The sequence below is a fragment of the Danio rerio genome, chromosome 16 (assembly GCF_052040795.2).
Source record: "Danio rerio strain M-AB ecotype USA chromosome 16, GRCz13ab, whole genome shotgun sequence".
In the NCBI taxonomy this organism is placed as follows: Eukaryota; Metazoa; Chordata; class Actinopteri; order Cypriniformes; family Danionidae; genus Danio; species Danio rerio.
The window spans coordinates 18,062,538-18,081,063 of record NC_141036.1 but is presented as its reverse complement, the minus strand read 5'-3'; the positions used below and the strand labels follow the sequence as shown (position 1 = coordinate 18,081,063).

Genomic DNA, 18,526 nt, shown 5'->3' with positions numbered 1-18,526 from the left:
TGTGCTGAATACAATAAATAAATAAATAAATAAATAAATACACGTTGACCAATACTATGTAAAAAGTAGCTGAAATAAGCACAAATGTCAGGACATGTTAAAACATCTCAGAGGCCCCAAAATCACATCAGACCCCTGAGGGTTAGACTGTTAGATGGCCTGTTCCCATTCAAAATACACCAGAGTTACCAACCGCTACTGCGTTGTATTTGAAAATGTATTCCCACGCTGCAAAAATTGTACCGTGAGAATGCAGACCTCTACACTGAAACAAAACAAATGTGTCGAAGCTTCGAAAAGTTTCAGAACCTGTCTCTACAGTGACACAGAGTGGTCATTTTTATGCATTGCTTTGGAACAGCTTCAGCAAAGAAACAGTTAAGCAAACTGAGGTATTGCATCCCACATTGTAGAGTTGAGGTTTCAAGTGCTTTAGTGAAGAGGTAAAAGTTCCTGACTAGAATGCAGATATAATGGGTTCAAATCCAGGGTGATGCAGATTTAGATAATAGTTTTTAATGCACTGTTCTTGTAACGTGTTTTGTTTTAAAATTGGTCTGACATCCAAATAAACACATCAATAAGTATGTCTTGTTTTGGTCATAAAAATTAACAGTATTAAAATACATCAATTTCAGAGTTTCAAGTCGAGATTTAAACTCGGGCCACTTGCAGCACAGTTACTTTGTGCAATAGGCTACTTTTTTTTTTCAGTCAATTGCAGATTTGCCAGGTCTTCAAACATTTCTAAAATGACAGATGTTTTGAATCGCTTTAGTCAAGTGACCTGGGGCCTCATGTACAAAGACTTGCGTTGAAATCATACTAAAACATTGCGTACGCAGAAAGCTGTAAATGTGCGTACGGAGTAAAAAATTCAGATGTATGAATAGCTGCATGTGCCGAATCACACGCATATTGTCATTGAACATGCAAATGAACTTTAAATTGAGTGCACGTGCACGAGCGCAAAACCCCTCCTTGCCACCTCCCCCTAATGAATATGGTAATGACTCTACTTTGGCAAAACCCAACGAAAAAGCAATAGCAAAAGCAAGCAAAAAGAGAAACTAGTAAAAGAATGTGATTTGGAGATGCTGCTTTCGGAGGTATACTGGAGAAAAACTGTGTTATTTGCAAGTTGTTTCCTCTGGAATTAATAACAAAAGAAAAAAATAGAGTGGGACAGTTTAGCTGATGCGCTTAACACAGTAGGATCTGAACATTGAGTGGATTAAAAAAGAAATAGTGCGATGTAAACCTGTAAAAATTTTTTTGTGTCATTTACAGCGTGAGTGGCGTAGCTCGTAAAACACATAGCATCATGTTTTGACACGTTCAAGCATAAACTCGGTTCGAATCAAGCGTCTGATGAACTCATTCTTCTTTTTTTCCCCCGCTACATATCAGATTTTGCCTATACTCTTCATCACGAGGAAGACAAGTAGGAATCATCAATAATCATCATATTTTATTTGCACATTTATTGAATGGAAATGTTTTTGATTCACGTATGCAAATTCGTCTACAGAGTGCCTTTAAAGCAATGTGTGTGCAGTAGATCGCTCAGATTACATTGGGAAAACGGCGACCGCTGCAAATTGCGCTTTAATGTTTGCCTGATCAACTGCATGGTATGGAAACCTTATATACCTGCTAGACATACGGATGAACCCGTCTCATACAGCTGCCATTGCACGGCTCAACGACACTTTGTAAAGTGTAATTTAACACAACTGTCTCTAGGAGTCGACAATAAAAATAAAACAGACAGGAAATGTGCGTACGCCAGGCATTAAGTTGGCGTGGACCTGCGCGCATTCCCACGTTCATTTCATTATTAGTAAATCCAAACGTAAGCATGAAACCTGGCTTACGCAACGTTGATACATGAGGCCCCTGGTATTTCAGAACACTGTAGTGACATGACCTGGGTATTTCAAAGATCCTTTGTCACCTGACCTGGGTGTTTCGGATCATTCTTCGGTGCAGTGAATACTGTGCTTTGAGGACGTCTGTATTCACATCATCTCTTTTTTTTTTGTAAAAAGAGTGGGAACCCTTCTCATAGTGTTTATTCAATCTTTTGTCCTCGGATATGGAAACATTCAGTTGCTAAAACAAAATCAAATTTCTCCCCATGCCCAGATACAATGATTCTGTTGGGTTCCATTGAAAGATGTGAACTTCAGGCTGCTCTTGATTGGTGGCTGTCAGCTGAGAGGCGGGTTTATAACCGAGGTGAAGGCATGGCCAGCCTAGTGTCGGAGGGCAGCTGGGAGTCCTTTGTCTTTGTGGATGAGGAGGTTGGAGAGGAGAATAGAGACAAGGTTAGTACATCTTCAAATGTATTCACACACACACACACACACACACACACACACACACACACACACACACACACACACACACACACACACACACACACACACATTGCACACCCCATTGTTTGTAGACAATGTTCTAATTTTTTGTTTTGCTCAAGGGTTTATGTAAAATTCTCAGATTTGACAGCAATAAGCTAAGATCTATCTGGCAAATATATGTTCTCTACTTAGAATTAAGCAAATTACTTGTACTTCTCTCAGACTTTTATTGAAATTATTTACAGGGTAACCGAGTCTCTGAAGAGTGTAATGGCCCAGTAGGGTCATCTAAAACCACAGACATCTCCACTAATCACACCACATCTGGTGAGTTTTTCTGTATTTATATTAGTACTTATATTTATAATGAGTTCTTAAAGGGCACCTATTATAAAAATGGACTTTTGGAAGCTGTGTGGACAGAACCGTGTGTAAGTGTGTCCACAGTCATATTGGAGTGATATAAACACAACAAGTCTCTTTTTTTATTTTCTTCAAAATAGGATCCAAATGAATTAGGAGGGCTGTTTTCCCTGCCCACCAAACTGATTGACAGCCGCGTATTAACTTGTCTTCATAAAATGTACAGTATAAGCATATCCACAAGATAGGACTTGCACAAAGCAACTAAGATTAAAAGATCTGTTCCACTCTCTGTGATCATATATACGTCAAGAATGAATTTCCAAGTTTAAAACATTTTTAAAACAGTGCATGTTTGTAATAAAGTCAGTAAAATCGAATTGTATTTTATCACCACAGCTGAATGTCAGTACAATTATAAAAGATGACACTTCAATCATGGTTTGTGGATAGTAAATTAGGTTTATTTTGTACATTAATGCAACCGATATTTATACAGCAGTGAATATCAGTGTGTATCCTGTCACATTTCTCGTGCAAAAACAGTGCAAAGTTAAATGCACGTTGTGTGTATGTATGTGTGTGTGCGCATGTGTGCGGGCATGCATGCATGCATTCGTGATTTACGAATGATCGTCAGACCACCGGGAAATGATCTGGTGCTCCCTACGGCCAGTCCACCCTTGACTGTGCTGTTTATCTTAAATCTTGAAAAATGGGTAAAATAGGTGCCCTTTAAAGTTTCTAGATAATCTGCATCCAAATCTACACCAACTTAACATAGAATGTATTCACACAACCAGTTTAAGCCCCTTCTTACCAGTCAAATGTTTATCAATAGAGGTTTGTGATATTTCACTGGGTTATTTAAGCTTATTTATAAGTTCTTTCAATCTTAACAGGAGCCTTGAAGTCCATGAGGAGGACTTTTCAACGTCTTTTCTCTTCATCTTCTTCATCAGGGCAAACTAAGCCTGAGGTGTGTGCTTTAACATTATTGTCACTTAAACATAGTAGAACAGCACAATTTAGAGATGTGCCACGTACTGAAGATAAGGGTGGAGTTAATATGGATGAATCATTTTAAAGCAGTGAATTGGAATGAATAGGACTTCTACTGATCAAAATTGTATCCCTAATTTTGTATAGATAAACAAAGTGGTATACACTAATGTGGTAAAAATTTTAATGCAATTGAGATTTAATGGATTTAATTTGGTTGTACACACAGATAAAATGATTTTAAATTTTTATTTACATTTCTGTGTGGAGTTTGCATATTGGGTGTCCCCAGTTCTGGGTTATGGCTGGAAGGGCATCTGCTGCATAAAACATATGCCAGAGTGGTTGGTGGTTTATTCCACTGTAGCAACCCCTGATAATCAGGGACTAAGCTGAATGAATGAATGAATGAATGAATGAATGAAGGAAGGAAGGAAGGAAGGAAGGAAGGAAGGAACGAATGAACGAACGAACGAACGAACGAACGAACGAACGAACGAATTGTCCCCCAGCTCTGCTGCCAGACCAATTAGATGGGTGTGATGTTGAGGATAAGAAGGCCAAACCCTCTAAGCCTCATGTCCCCTTCTTCTTGGAGGTGCACAGTAAGTTCACGCAGTGCCGAGGGCACCTTTTTTGTCAGGTCTGCGTTCACTTCCACCTCACCTATCTAAATGACAGAGCACTTCAACCGACTTTGCTCTGAAAACACCAGGTCGGCTGTGAGTGCCCTGGAAGGACAATGACCACACTAGTGGTCCAGGAACGCCACCTCTGGCTAAACCTGGCAGATATGCGTGACGTTGACAGTTTGCTTTCCTATCTTAACACACCCATATCCCAGGCTGGCCTGTTTGGCGACACCGTAGGTGAGATCACCCAGGAAATCACAACGGGGAAAAAGCAGTCAAGTGCAATTGGTTTTAAAAACTGCTCTCCTCGTCGAACCATCGACTTTGGCTGCTCTTCGCCAAGAGTGCTCGTCTGTGGCTCCAAACACCGCCAAGTCTGGCATGGACTACAAAGCATCTAATATAGACATTGTTGATTTGGAGGAATTTTGAGTTTAGTCAGTCACATATGAAAATACTGTGTGTTATGTTGAGAATTGGGACGATGCTGTTTGATGGTATTTATTTTATCTCTGATATTAACAGTTTTGTTGAGAAATGCTTGCTGATGTTTTATTTTTAGTTAGGTTCAACAGGACCCTAGAATTGGCATTGTCATTTCATTGGCCCGATTTATCTCTCTTCAGATAATTGGCTTTCTGGCGAAATCCCCATAGCATTTCCCTGTTGTGACATTGCAGAAGTACATCAAAATAATTTTACAGTAAATGACAAAACAAATATAAATAGTAGGCTATGTTCTCACCACAGCAGACATTTTGCTTTTAGAAGCTGTTCATCATTTAAAAAAAATAAAAAAGTGCATACACAAAATAAAAAAATATATATTAAAAACGGGATCTAGTACTGTATCTGCCTAACCAATTACTTAGTTGCTTTAAATAATAGATATTTAATTTTCACACAACAACCATATTTCATAGTGTCTACTATTAACTGCTTTTCTTTTAATTCTTTTCTTCATTATAAATAATTTCTTTATCAATTTGTATCTATTGCTGTAAATAATACATTGATTGTAAACTGATACTAATCTGGCATTTTTACCATTTTACATCTTAAACACAGAATATTTTTTTTCTGTTATTCAGTTTACTAAGCTCTCACCAGCAGGTGGTGTCAAGATGATACATTTCAATTTGATTTGGAGTTTGCACTGTAAATTATGGCATTATTCTTTTAAAATGTACATACTACTTTTGACTCTATAACTCTGTGTTTTTCTTTTTGTAGAGTCCTGCAGCTCCACCTGTAGTTGATAACATGACCCCTGAAGAGGTAGAGTGATGAACTGATTTATTTCCACTGCAGTTCATACAGACAGACATAAGCACACAATCCAGAGCGTTCTATTGTCAATCACTCGCAGTGACTTTATGATCCTGATTATGTTGTATTTGGGGTGTTCAGATCAAAGCCTGGGAAGAGAAAGAGCTGGATAAGCCGATTGGCATTGATCAGATCCGTGTTGACCCGTCACCTTTTCAGCTGGTGGAGAGAACATCTTTGCATAAGGTAATCCACAATCAGATTAACGTCACATATGAAAATACTGTGTGTTATATTGAGGATTTATGTCTTCCAGAAAGAATCATGAATTAGTCTTTTGTATTTATTATTATATCTATCTGAAAGTCAGTCCAAAACTCTTACTATTCTATCCTCTGCGGGAAATATCTTTTTTTAATAATAATAATAATAATAATAATAATAATAATAATAATTATATATAGCTAATTTTATATATTTTTTCCTTTTTATTTATTGTCAGCTACATATTCCTTTTTAGTCAAATTTGATCTAACAGTTAAAGGTGCAGTAGATGATTGTCTTCAGAAACATTTTTGAAGAATGTTGAAAATCTCTTCACATTTCAATAGTACAGATTAAAGTAAATGATCTAAATGTATTTATATGTATTTTTATAATATGGGTAAGACATAAAACAAAAAAAAAGTTAATATAATTAAAAATCATCGGGCCAACAAATAACTTAATTACGACAGGTAACGCAAACTGTCTTTCAACAAATTTAAGTTTCTGCGCAGCCTGTCACGTAGATAGATATGTCACTCGTATGTTCACGTCAAGCACAAATCTACAGCTGACAGAGTAAGTGACATCATGTAAACTCAGCAAGCATCAACCTGAACTTCTTACTGAAAGGCCTTGTATCCACGAAAAGAAAGATTGTTTCTGAAAGGGCTTCTACCAAAACTGCTGAATCAAAACTTTTCTAAACCCTGAATCAATACTTTTGTATGCTGGAGGGAAATGACGTTATGCAGTTCAAAACCATGATCTGAAGGATGGCACCATGGCTGGAGTAGTACTTTTAGACAGGTATGTTTTAAAACTATTTTAGTCACACCAAGCTTATGTAGACTGTGATCAGTTTTTATGAATGGGCACGGAGGTGTGTTTCAGCCACTGAAAACATCCGGCAAAAGATTCTGTTAGAACTATTTTCAAGTTCATAGAGTACCTTTTACATCATTAATAATGTAGTCAGTTTAGTAGACCTAAGCATTCGTTTAGTTGTTCATGTTTAATAGGAAATGAAAACAAGCGATATGCGAGGATCAGCGAGCACAATTGAAAATGAAAAGTAAGTAATTTATTGTCTTGGTGACATAAGTGTAATGTAAAAGATGACAGGATATTTCTGTTTTTAGCACTCCTTTCTTTCTGATCTGATTTTTATCTAGTTAAAACAACACATAAGTAAAGAATGCTCTTCTGTCCAACCAGCTACACTGAGGTAAAGTTTGATTTATATTCGCAAATTTGTTCATTTTTGAACAGTGACAGACTGTGAGATGCTCCCATGTTAACGTTACTTTGAAAATTGGGTCTGAAAAAATGACCGGAAAAAATATGGACGACGCAACAGCGTCTTTTCCCATTGAATGCTTTGAAGGCAAAACGCCTCATGACGGGCACAAACTGTCGCAAAACACTGCTGAAATTGGAGCCTGGGTATGCGCAGAAGGGGACTACCAGATGAAGCCAAAGGTGAAGCTGAGAAATAAAGCTTCGGTAACACTTTATAATAACTACACACCTTGAATCCAACCATGAATAAACGTTAGTAAGCAGTTCATAACTGCACCTACAAATGCTGTATTCTTGACTTACCACCATATTTGTCATGCACTTAATAAATGTACTTTCATACTTTGTTAATGATTTATTTTTATCACTAAATTAAGTATTGCATTATTTACAAACCATTTGTATTTAAGAGTAGTTGGTGTTTTTTAGGATAATTCAGAATGAGAAAGTAAATTATTAATAAACTATTGAAATCAACGTTCATGCAGTTTTGTGACCTAATCTAAAGTGAGGACTATTTATGCTGTATAAATCCCTTTTAAATAATAATTCCAGGCTTGGTATCAAATAAACAATAATCTTATATCTATCTATATAAATTTTATCTTATATTTATCTTATATAAAAAGTAAAATTTCAATTTTTATGTTGTCAAAATACAACATAAAATTGGATAAAACAACATCAATATAATAATATAACAATATAATAAGATGCAATGGTTAAACTGTAAAGTAATTTTATTTTAGATAAGGTTGCAAAGATTTATTTTTCATTTGAAGTACAGTTTCATTTGTATATCTTCAAATGAATATAATGAATAATTTAACTGAGCCTATAATTGTCATTTAACAGGGATTTATAAAGCATGAACAGTCCTCACTTTAGATTAGGTCACAAAACTAGATGAAGTTGAGTTCATAAAGCATTTATTAACATAGAAATTAACTTTAAGTATATGCCTCAATAATAAGAAATATAAATGTTAATTTGAATAGTTTATTAATCATTTACTAACTCATTCTGAATGATCTTAAAAAAACGCCAACTGTCCTTAAATAATCGGTTTGTAATTAATGCAATACTTAATTTAGTAATAAAAAATAAACCATTAACAAAGTATGAAAGTACAATTATTAAGCACATTATAAAGTTATATAAGTTATACATAAATTTATAATGAGCAGTTATAAACTGCTCATTATTGTTTATTAATGTAGAGTTAATGCTCAACAGATGATGAGTTCACTATTTGTTAATGCTTAATAAATTGTTCAAAGTGTGTAGTTATTATAAAGTATTAATTAATTAATTATTATAATTAATAATATACGATTTAAAAACTATGATGTAAGCTGTTCTAATTTAATAAAAGAATACATGTTGGACTGCAGAAATTAATCGGTCCCACTTTATATTAAGTGGCCTTAACTAATATGTACTTACACAGGAACTAACTTGTTTGTAATTGTTTGTTACAATGTACTTATTGTGTAAATACATGTATTTACTGTGTACTTATGCTTGGTTAAATACCTGTATGTAATTACATCTGTAATTAACTTTTGTAATTACATTTGTAAATACACTGTTGACCATCCCTTACACCTTAACCCACCCTTAAACCTACCCATACCACCAAACCTGTCCATAACCCCACCCCTATCCCAACTCAAAAGCACCACAAGTGTTCTCAAATACATTATAAACACAGTAAGTACATTGTATTTATTTTTTGACGTAAGTACATAGTAGTTAAGGACACTTAATATAAAGTGGGACCAATTAATCTAATACACTCAAAGTTAGACTTTGCTTTGAGCACAAAAAATATTTATTTTATAATGGGTTGTCGGTATTTATTATCTTAAAAGGGGTGGAAATATCACTTGTAAAATATGAACAATAACATATGAACAACACATATATTTTTAAAATAGCTTTTATTTTTAATTAGCGATTAACAGTTCCCAAAATATTCACACCATTAACAGCTATTTACCTTGTAGGAATAATTGTGCGTTTAAAAGTTAAACACAGCAAGATTTCTAAATATCAACAGATATTTACACATCCCATCCATGCACTACATAAAATACTGCTTGTCAATTTGTACAATAAACTTAGCAGTTGCTGCAAGATCGCTTGTATATAGTTTTTCATTTTTTCCTCTGTTTTTATTTGATTTATTCCATGCCTTAATATCTGGCAAATACGAATTTATATTTATTTTAATGTTTAATAGGAGGTTTCACATGATGAATAGTAAATGGTGTATATAATCAATATATAACATTTACAGTTCTATTTGTTTTAAAATATACTGCTTCTAGAATATTAATATTTTATAACAGCAAATTCAGTAGACTTGTTAATTAGGTCTGCAGGGCAACCCCCCAGTAACGCATTACAATAATCTAATCGAGAGGTCATAAAAGCATGGATAAGCTTTTCCACATCAGACATTGATAGCAAATGTCAAAGTTTGGCAACATTTTTAGATTAAGAAAAAATGCTGTTTTACAGACGCTTGAAATCTGGCCTTCAAATGACATGATCATGGCCTGGCCTCTCAAATATCACCCCCACATTTTTGACTGAAGATAAGGACTAAACTAAGAATCCAAGGTTAGACATTGTTCTAGGTTTTTACGTGTGAGGTTTTTGGGTGCAATTTGCAGGACCTTAGTTTTATCTCAATTTAACTGTTGAATGACATGATCTAGTGTTAGATAAGGTTGTCTATTGTCATCAGATCGTCATCTATTTCGTGCACTTTCATGACTTAACGGGGCGTGGCTTTGGATGGCAGGGGAAGGATGTAAATTTTCTAAATGATGCTAACGTTAGAATTCTGGCAAATCACCTACACTGTTAGACCTTACCGGGGTTTTTTACAGTAGAATACTGGCAACACTGTTGCCAGCTACACAGCAAATTCTGGTCTTTGGAATAAACTCCCTGGGAGTCAAAATCAACTCAATCTGAGTGTACATGCGTGACCATCAAATGTACTCCCATTCAGAGTTAAAATACCTCTGCTTTTGGAGTTGAATTTTAACACATTTTTTGAGTTAGATTATAACACTTTCTGGAGTTAAAATTGTAATCCTACAGAGAGTACTTTTACATTTGGGTATAATATAAACTCCTTACCAATGTTAAAATGTAACACTTTTTAGAGTTAAAGTGTACTTCAAACAATATATATATATATATATATATATATATATATATATATATATATATATATATATATATATATATATATATATATATATATATATATATATATATATATATATATATATATATATATATATGAAAATGACTGAACTGATGCAATACTCTTTACTTACTGCTTTTATTCATGCAAATCCACACATTAGATTTAGAATTTCCATCGATGTACACACTTTGAAATTAATTGTCATCAAAGCATTAAATCTAACAGCAAAACATTTACAATTAATATATGTTAGCAGCTAGTGCCAACTAAAACCAATGGCTTAGTAAAATTGCATGAGACAATCAACACATTACATTATATAAAATTAACTTCACAGGAATCAGAAGCAGCAAAAAAAATATCTTGATATACTCCTTAATCACAGTCAACTCTGCTGGCTTTGAAGTTAGAATTTGCTCGATTTTCTGAAACGAAGAAAAAAAAAAGTATTTAGAAAGATAACCAAAATTAATATTTTTTTAACAAAAAAAACTTAATCTAATAACTGTGTTTATACTATTTTTTTACTTTAAAATGCATTCATTTTGTAACGTTATTTTGTAATGTTTACGGTATAATATCTATGTATATGGAAGTTTAAAAAAAACTTACATTTTTTGGACACTGCCCATTAAAGGTTGAATAATTTGAGATCCAGAATCACTGCTGCTCAAACTGCTTGACAAAGACAATGTATCTGTCAGACTTGGGGAGGAGGGCACTTCAACAGCCCCTTGCTGCAGGACAGTCAAATCTGATGAAAAAACAACAACAACACGTGTCAGCAAATGGTTCTGAAATGCACACTTTCACTCTGAGTCATGAGACCAACTTTCAAAATCTATAAAAATGTTCTTAAATAACCTACCATCATTAGTGTGGATGACATGTTTCTTTGGTTGTTGCAAGTTCTTGAAATACATCCCCATTGAAATAACAACTCCATGGTCATCTGTGACTTTTGATGCTGTCTCCTCTGATATCACAAACTTGTGCTGGACTACAACATAACAACAATGTATAATTTATCAAATAAATTTCAAAATGACTGTTATTATTATTATTATTATTATTATTTTTATTATTTTTTTAAAATACTCTGTTACACTAAAACTTACTCGCACTGAAAAAATCCAAGAAACAATCTTCTTCCAGTTTAATATATTTTTTCTTGCCTTCAAATTGCACTTTTATCAGCATCGTGGCCTGAAATAAAAAAGATAAATGTTATTTACCAACTTATGTTAGTGTTATTGAAAATGTAATGTAAATATAGCTGAAAACAGCATACTCTCACGGTCACGACTAAATCATGATACAATCCAAAACATTTCATGAGCAATATTACACATATTAAATCTTACAGACATAAAGCTCTATTGCTGGATAAAAGATAATGACATTACCTCATTGTGTAAGTTAGCCTATTTGAAATGTGAACAGCAGGTTTCTCCATCTGATCAAGTAGGCCTACCACTTCTTTTTGACAGCAGAACACACATTTTTAGAAACACAGGGGAAGAAAAGATTATTAGCTAGAGTTAGCTTGTTCACATCCACAAAATTTTTTAAAAAACTGCACAAAACAGCCACATTGGAAAAGCTAACATGCTATGCTAAGTTAGCCACATGCAGTCACTAGCCTCACAGTACAAAATGAAACAGCTACAGCAAAACACACTTCTGCTACAAAACATCCAACATTTAGAAAAAGCTTTTAGAATTGTATAACAATGCACTTTTACCTACCTCACAACGAAGAACATAACTCCAGTTCTCATGTGCTGCTCGGCAGAGTTGTGTAATGGCAGACTTTCTGAAAATTTAACTCCAGTAAGGAGTTAAAGCACGTTTCTGAACACCAGAGAATGAACTCCAAAATACAACACAGCAAGGGGTATCCCTTAACACAAAATTGTGTTGAAGTTTAAAAATAAACTCAAAAAAATTAACTCTTTCACACTTTTTTGCCTAACTCCTAATTTTTCAACTCCAGAAATTTGCTGTGTACTCACTGTAAAAGTTCGGTTACAGTAAGTAACTGGCAACAGTGTTGCCAGTTAATTACTGTAACTGAACCATTACAGTGAGTGGCTGGCAACAGTGTTGCCAGTTAATTACTGTAATAGAGCAGCAGTGGTAACTAACTGGAAACTGTGGAGAGTTAATTACTGTATTGTAGTGTTACAAATCACAGCATTATACTGCATACACATTAATAGTGTGTCATATATAGTTATTGTAGTGTTACTAAAATTAATCAGTATTCTTAGCTGTTATTTAAAAATAGAAGGCATAACATTTTTCAGACAAATTTATTTTATTGTTTTGGCACCAAACAAATAAATGACAGAAAATGTTTAACAAAATTAAGAAATCAGCAGATATAAATATTGTCTTACATATTACAGGTCTGCACAGTAAGGCTGCGGTCACACTAACGTTTAAGCATGCAATATTCTGATATACTGCACTGCGAAGTGGAATTAAACAAAGCGAGTAGTGGAATTAACCAAAATAATTAGAAATTGAAAAAGCAAGCCAGAGAGGTCATGTTTTGATCTTTGATTGGTCTCAAGCAATCACATGATGTGATTTCGCATTCAGCGTTCTCCAAGCTTGAACTTTCCAATGCTGCGAATTATGAAATTTGTCTCATGAGCTATCATTCCAGGTCTGCAGTACTCACATGCCTATGAATAGAAGTCTGTAGGGAGAAAAGTGCAGTGTGACCGGGACTTTAAGCTGTAACTCTAATTAAACACACCTGATCAAACTAATTAAGGCTTGTTAGAAAACTACAGGTAATGTTGAAGCAGGGCGGGTGCTAAACTCTGCTGCGCTGCAGTTCTCCAGGAACTTGGAGTTTGACCCCCATGGTATACAGCAGGGGTGCTCAATCCTGTTCCTGGAGATCTACGTTCCTGCAGATTTCAGTTGCTACCCATATCAAACACACCTGCCTGTAATTATCACGTGGTGTTCAGGTCCTAATTAATTGGTTTAGGTGTGTTTGATATGGATAGCAACTGAAATCTGCAGGAAGGTAGAGATCCAGGAACAGGATTGAGAACCCCTGGTATTAGCAATACTTTTAAAGCAACTGCTAACATTTATTACAATCACATATCCAATAAACACACACACACACAAAGTGCTGCAGTGAAATGTGTTACTCTCTCCTCAATGCTGACCATGCCAAAAAAAAAAAAAAACTGAACAGCAAAAAACACAAAATAAATATTTTAAATTTTAAAGTTTTAAATAATTAATAACTGAGTCAAATCTCAATAAAAAGTTTAAAGTAATTATAGAAAACAAAAATAAAGTTGGCAACACTGAAAAACCATTGGATCCAATCTTTTACTCTTATAATTATCTCATGACAACAAACTTTTTTATTGTTTCAAATATAAATTCATAGGTGGAAACAGCTCGGAAAAATACTTAGCAACAAACTCACAACCTGGGACCGGACAGGGGAGCTTTTGTGTGTGGATGGCTATGTGTAAGATGTTTTTGTGATTCCCTGTGATGATGTGCACATGTTACCTTACAGAGATGATGGAATTTAGTTTTGGCTTAGTTGCCAGAAAGATACATACAACTGTTAGCATCTGTACATTATGGCAGTATGCAATATCCAATAAATACATATACTTAAACAAAAGTAATGTAAGAAGTTATATGAGGAGAGGCTAACTAGCTAACAATGTAGCTTTCAAGTACACAGTTCAAGATAACAACAGTATAACTTAAAAACACAGCCTTATTTTAGAAAGCCTCAAAAACATTTGAACACATTTTACTTACTCATTGTAGATTCTTATTTAAAGCCTAAAACATATCAGACTCTACATCTGAATTGATGGACATAGCATAGAGCACACTCAGCAGTAAACAAATCAAACACCTGGTTCCCTTAAAGCAGGGGTCACCAAACTTGTTCCTGGAGGGCCGGTGTCCAGCAGATTTTAGCTCCAGCCCTAATCAAACATACCTGAACAAGCTAATCAAGCTCTTACACTTGAAACACCCAGGCAGGTGTGTTGAGGCAAGTTGGAGCTAAACCCTGCAGGGACACCGGCCCTCCAGAACCGAGATTGGTGACCCCTGTCTTAAAGGGCCGGCATTTTCTGAAAACTCTTTCTAACACCTTTGTGTTTAGAATAAGACGGACAGCCTGTGGCAGTGTGTGGTGATGCCTAAATCATTGTTTTTTACAGTTATTTACTGCACAATCTACAGAGTAACAGTGCAGTTATACTAATTAAACACACCTGATCAAACTAAATCTAAAGGTAGTGTGTTGAAGCTGGGCTGGAACTAAATTCTGCTGGGCTGCGGCCCTTCAGGAGTTTGACATCCCTGGTACATAGCATATTTTCAAAGGAACTGCCTACATTTATCACAATCATGCACATATCATTGAATAAAAACAATAAAAATATAAAAACTTCATCCAAAGCAAAAAATAAATAAATAAATAAATAATAATAATAATAAATAATCTGATCCACATGTTGTTCCAAACCTGTAGTAATAAAAATAAATAAATAAATAAAATAACCTGATTAATACATTTATTTAGGAAAGCCTTTATACTATACTGTTAATGCCACTTTTACCTACTTCATTTGAAGTTTTCCAGACAAATTAATTGAGTCTCTGCAAAAATGTATGTACGTGCTGTTTAAGATATTTTTTAAATAACACATTTTTACTAGTTATTTAGCAAAATACTAATATTCAGCTTAAAGTGCAATTTAAAAGCTTAACTATAGGCTAAACTAGGCAAATTAGATTAATTATAGAAAAGTAAACAAAGTTATAAAAATGATTGTGATAATTTGGTTGCTCTGTGTGAATATTTTTGCCTTTAAATGCATCTTGTCGATATCTTTACCTTTTAATTAGCTCTGTGACATTGACATTGGTTGACTCCTGATACTCAATGTTAAAAACATAAAAGGAACCAAAGAAAACACAAAGATGGCTGCAGAGAAATTTAGCTTATCATTAATGCATTGTCTCACTTTCTCCTCAATACTGACCATACATATACCAAAACTGAACAGTGTATATATATATATATATATATATATATATATATATATATATATATATATATATATATATATATATATATATATATATATATATATATATATATATATATAGCAACATAAAGCATCAGAGTACATGGGGCAATAATGGTTGAGCAGTAATTTACCATTTATTATCACAGTAACTATCTGTAATGGATACATAAAGTAAATTACTGTAATTTATTCTTTGCACTACAAAATTTCATACAAATCCTGCTCCTTTTACAGTAAAATACTGTTTCCTTTTATTACAGCAAAACACTGGCTATTTTACAGTTATTTACTGCATAATCTACAGTAAGGGTTAACAGTGTACTGCACCTTTATGTACTATTTTGAAGATTATTTTTTAAATCAAATGATTTTTTTATTAAGCTATTATGATTTGTTGTTGTTGATGCTGTTGTTAATTTAGTTTCATAAAAAATACACAGAAATATTTTCCTGAAATATCTGATATTAATTAAAATTATTAAAAACCTACTTCTGAAAATGTAGCTTTGCCCTAACTTATTTTTTACTATGCTGAATAACAATATTTTTAGTACGCTGAAAACAAACAAACAAACAACAAAAACATTTTATGGAATTTTGGATAAAAAGGATTCTTTCAAATAACTGAAAAATCATATGTACTCGTAGTTTTGAATGATAAAATATTTATTTTGTTTGTTTTAGACTCACACATTGTTCTCTCTACTGGGTCTCAGTCATGCATATGTAACCAGTATTGGTAAACTGGTTGGGGTGGTCGCACTAAAGGAGGTAAGGATTTAAAGATCGTCTCTCCCAATTTACCAGACAAAATATATGGCTATATTTGAAGTAAATCATTTGACTTTATTCACTTTCATTCCCAGCTCCAGAAAGCAATCGAAGGTTCAACACGCAGCGGTGTGCGACTGCGTCCCCCTTTGGCCAGTTTCAGAGATGCAAGACGAAAAACAAAAAAACCTTCTCATTCCCCTTCTATCCCATCCTCTCCCACACAGGACATAGAGTTATGGAGTGAGGCAGTTAGAAGAGAAAGTAAAGAGGAATCTGCTGGCAGTTGTATTCAGACAGTTGAGAAAGAGTGTGAGAGCAGCAGAAATATAGTGAGCACCTCTGAGGAGCAGCTGCCTTCTACAGTCCCTCTTTCCTCACTTCATTCTGTGCCTGGAGGAGAGGGCGATGCTGAAAAAGAGAGCGATGAGGAGCCGTTATAGATCTTTTGTCCATAATATTTTCATATTATGCTGCACCATCAGACTTTCTGACTGATTCTCAACTGTTTGGACAAGAATTTATATTCTCTTTTTTCTAAATGTTTTTATTCAGTTATTTTTCTCTTTTTTCTCTCTCTCTTTATTCGTACAAACTGTATGGACAGTCGTTTGACACATCACACTAAATGTCTTCCCCATGTTTGCCAATTTGTCACCTTACCTTTGCGACTGTACATGATCTGAGCTTTAAAAACATTTTGTCTTTGTGTTGGCTGTAGTCAGGTTTATTCAACAATACTAAATGTTTTATTTCATCTTGCAGATTTTAGGTTGCACAATTTTTTTATTTTAATTTTTTTGTGTAAAATTTCTAATTAATTTTCTTGGTTCTGTACAAGTTCGGTTTAATCTTGTTATATTGTTGACTTAAAATATTAACTTTTAGCCAGTTTTGGGCATGTTACTTTAAAAAGTAATTAAATATAGCTACTCGTTAATAATTAAATTACCACATTATAAAAGTAACTAATTACTTGAGAAAGTAACTGTCGTGTTATGTGTATGGCAAAAAAAAATTGGATGCCCCTAATAGTATGCATGTTAAATGAAATGGACACTAAATTTAATGGAATAAATTATTAGAATATGTTGCACACTATTTTGTACTATGATAATGTTAATGTGGGACAATGTGATAGACACCAATCAAATATTTTATTTAAAATATTTTAATATATCAATATTTTATTGTACATGCTATCATTTCTTTAGTGGAACAGCAGCACATAATAGATGCTTTAAAAATTTGAATATTACACAGTTTGAAACTTTGTAAAAGTTACTAAGAGAGTCTGTGTTATGACAACATGTATAGAGAGATGTAGTTATAGTGCTCAGCATAACTAAGTACAGCCCATTTTGTAAATAAATACTTGTATCCATTTCTGAGTGAATATAGGTAATGCATTTCGGTGCATTTAAGCAAAACAGATTTATTAAACAGATATATTTAATAAAAAAAATTATTTTAGTCACCAAGCATATTTAAAAAAATGGAAAGATTTTTTTTTTTTTTGCTTCTTTTGATTTTTCCTATATTTTAAACTTGTATTTAATATTGTTCTATAACATACTTTTGAGTGTACTAGTTTTTGGACCGTTATCATAAGTTATTTTGCTAGATAAGCTTCAGATTTGGCTTCAATACTGACTCTAATTATATATATATAAATATATATATATATAAATATATATATATATATATATATATATATATATATATATATATATATATATATATATATATATATATATATATATATATATATATATGCACTAATATATGATTGTATATCTTCCTATTAAAAATATGAATTTGAAAAATTACATTTGTGAGGGGTGTACTTATATATGCTGAGCACTGCAGAATGAAAATTAATACATGTGACTCAGTTAAAACAGTAGCTTTTATTATTGAAGTAACAATAAAAAAAAAGTATATAGAGTTGAAGCAAAATTATGAAATTTCACAGGAGGGGCCATGATGACAGTATGACAGTACATGATATTTTACAGCTTATTTTTCACAATACTATTCACCTTAATGGGCAGTTTAAATGCTTAACTAGGCAAGTTAACTAGCCAAGTTAATGGCCAGCAGTGGCTTGTTCAGTAGCCAACCAGGGAAGAAAATTCTAAGTGAGCTAGTAATGTTGACCTCAAAAACCATATAAGAAAATAAATAAATAAATAAATAAATAAAAATCTTTTTCATTCCAAATAA

The 18,526-nt window shown here is 33.5% G+C and overlaps 1 protein-coding gene across 29 annotated transcripts in view; it reads left to right on the top strand.

Annotated features, from left to right (window-relative positions):
- Positions 1–18,526, top strand: part of clcn1b (chloride channel, voltage-sensitive 1b) — a 68,147-nt gene that overhangs the window by 48,467 nt on the left and 1,154 nt on the right. For 26 of the 29 annotated variants that reach the window (XR_015511218.1, XR_015511216.1, XR_015511213.1 and 23 more), the window contains exons 17-23: positions 2,149–2,330; positions 2,612–2,693; positions 3,632–3,708; positions 5,597–5,641; positions 5,774–5,878; positions 16,214–16,300; positions 16,396–16,918. Coding sequence is in view for 2 of the 29 variants with exons in the window: in XM_087286845.1 (XP_087142971.1) it covers positions 2,149–2,330; positions 2,612–2,693; positions 3,632–3,708; positions 5,597–5,641; positions 5,774–5,878; positions 16,214–16,300; positions 16,396–16,743 (926 nt within the window). In the remaining 27 variants the exon portion in view is untranslated. Of the gene's footprint in view, positions 1–2,148; positions 2,331–2,611; positions 2,694–3,631; positions 3,709–5,596; positions 5,642–5,773; positions 5,879–16,213; positions 16,301–16,395; positions 17,086–18,161; positions 18,475–18,526 lie in introns of those variants that run through there. The other 3 variants (XM_087286845.1, XM_087286846.1, XR_015511232.1) reach the window with 2 other exon arrangements.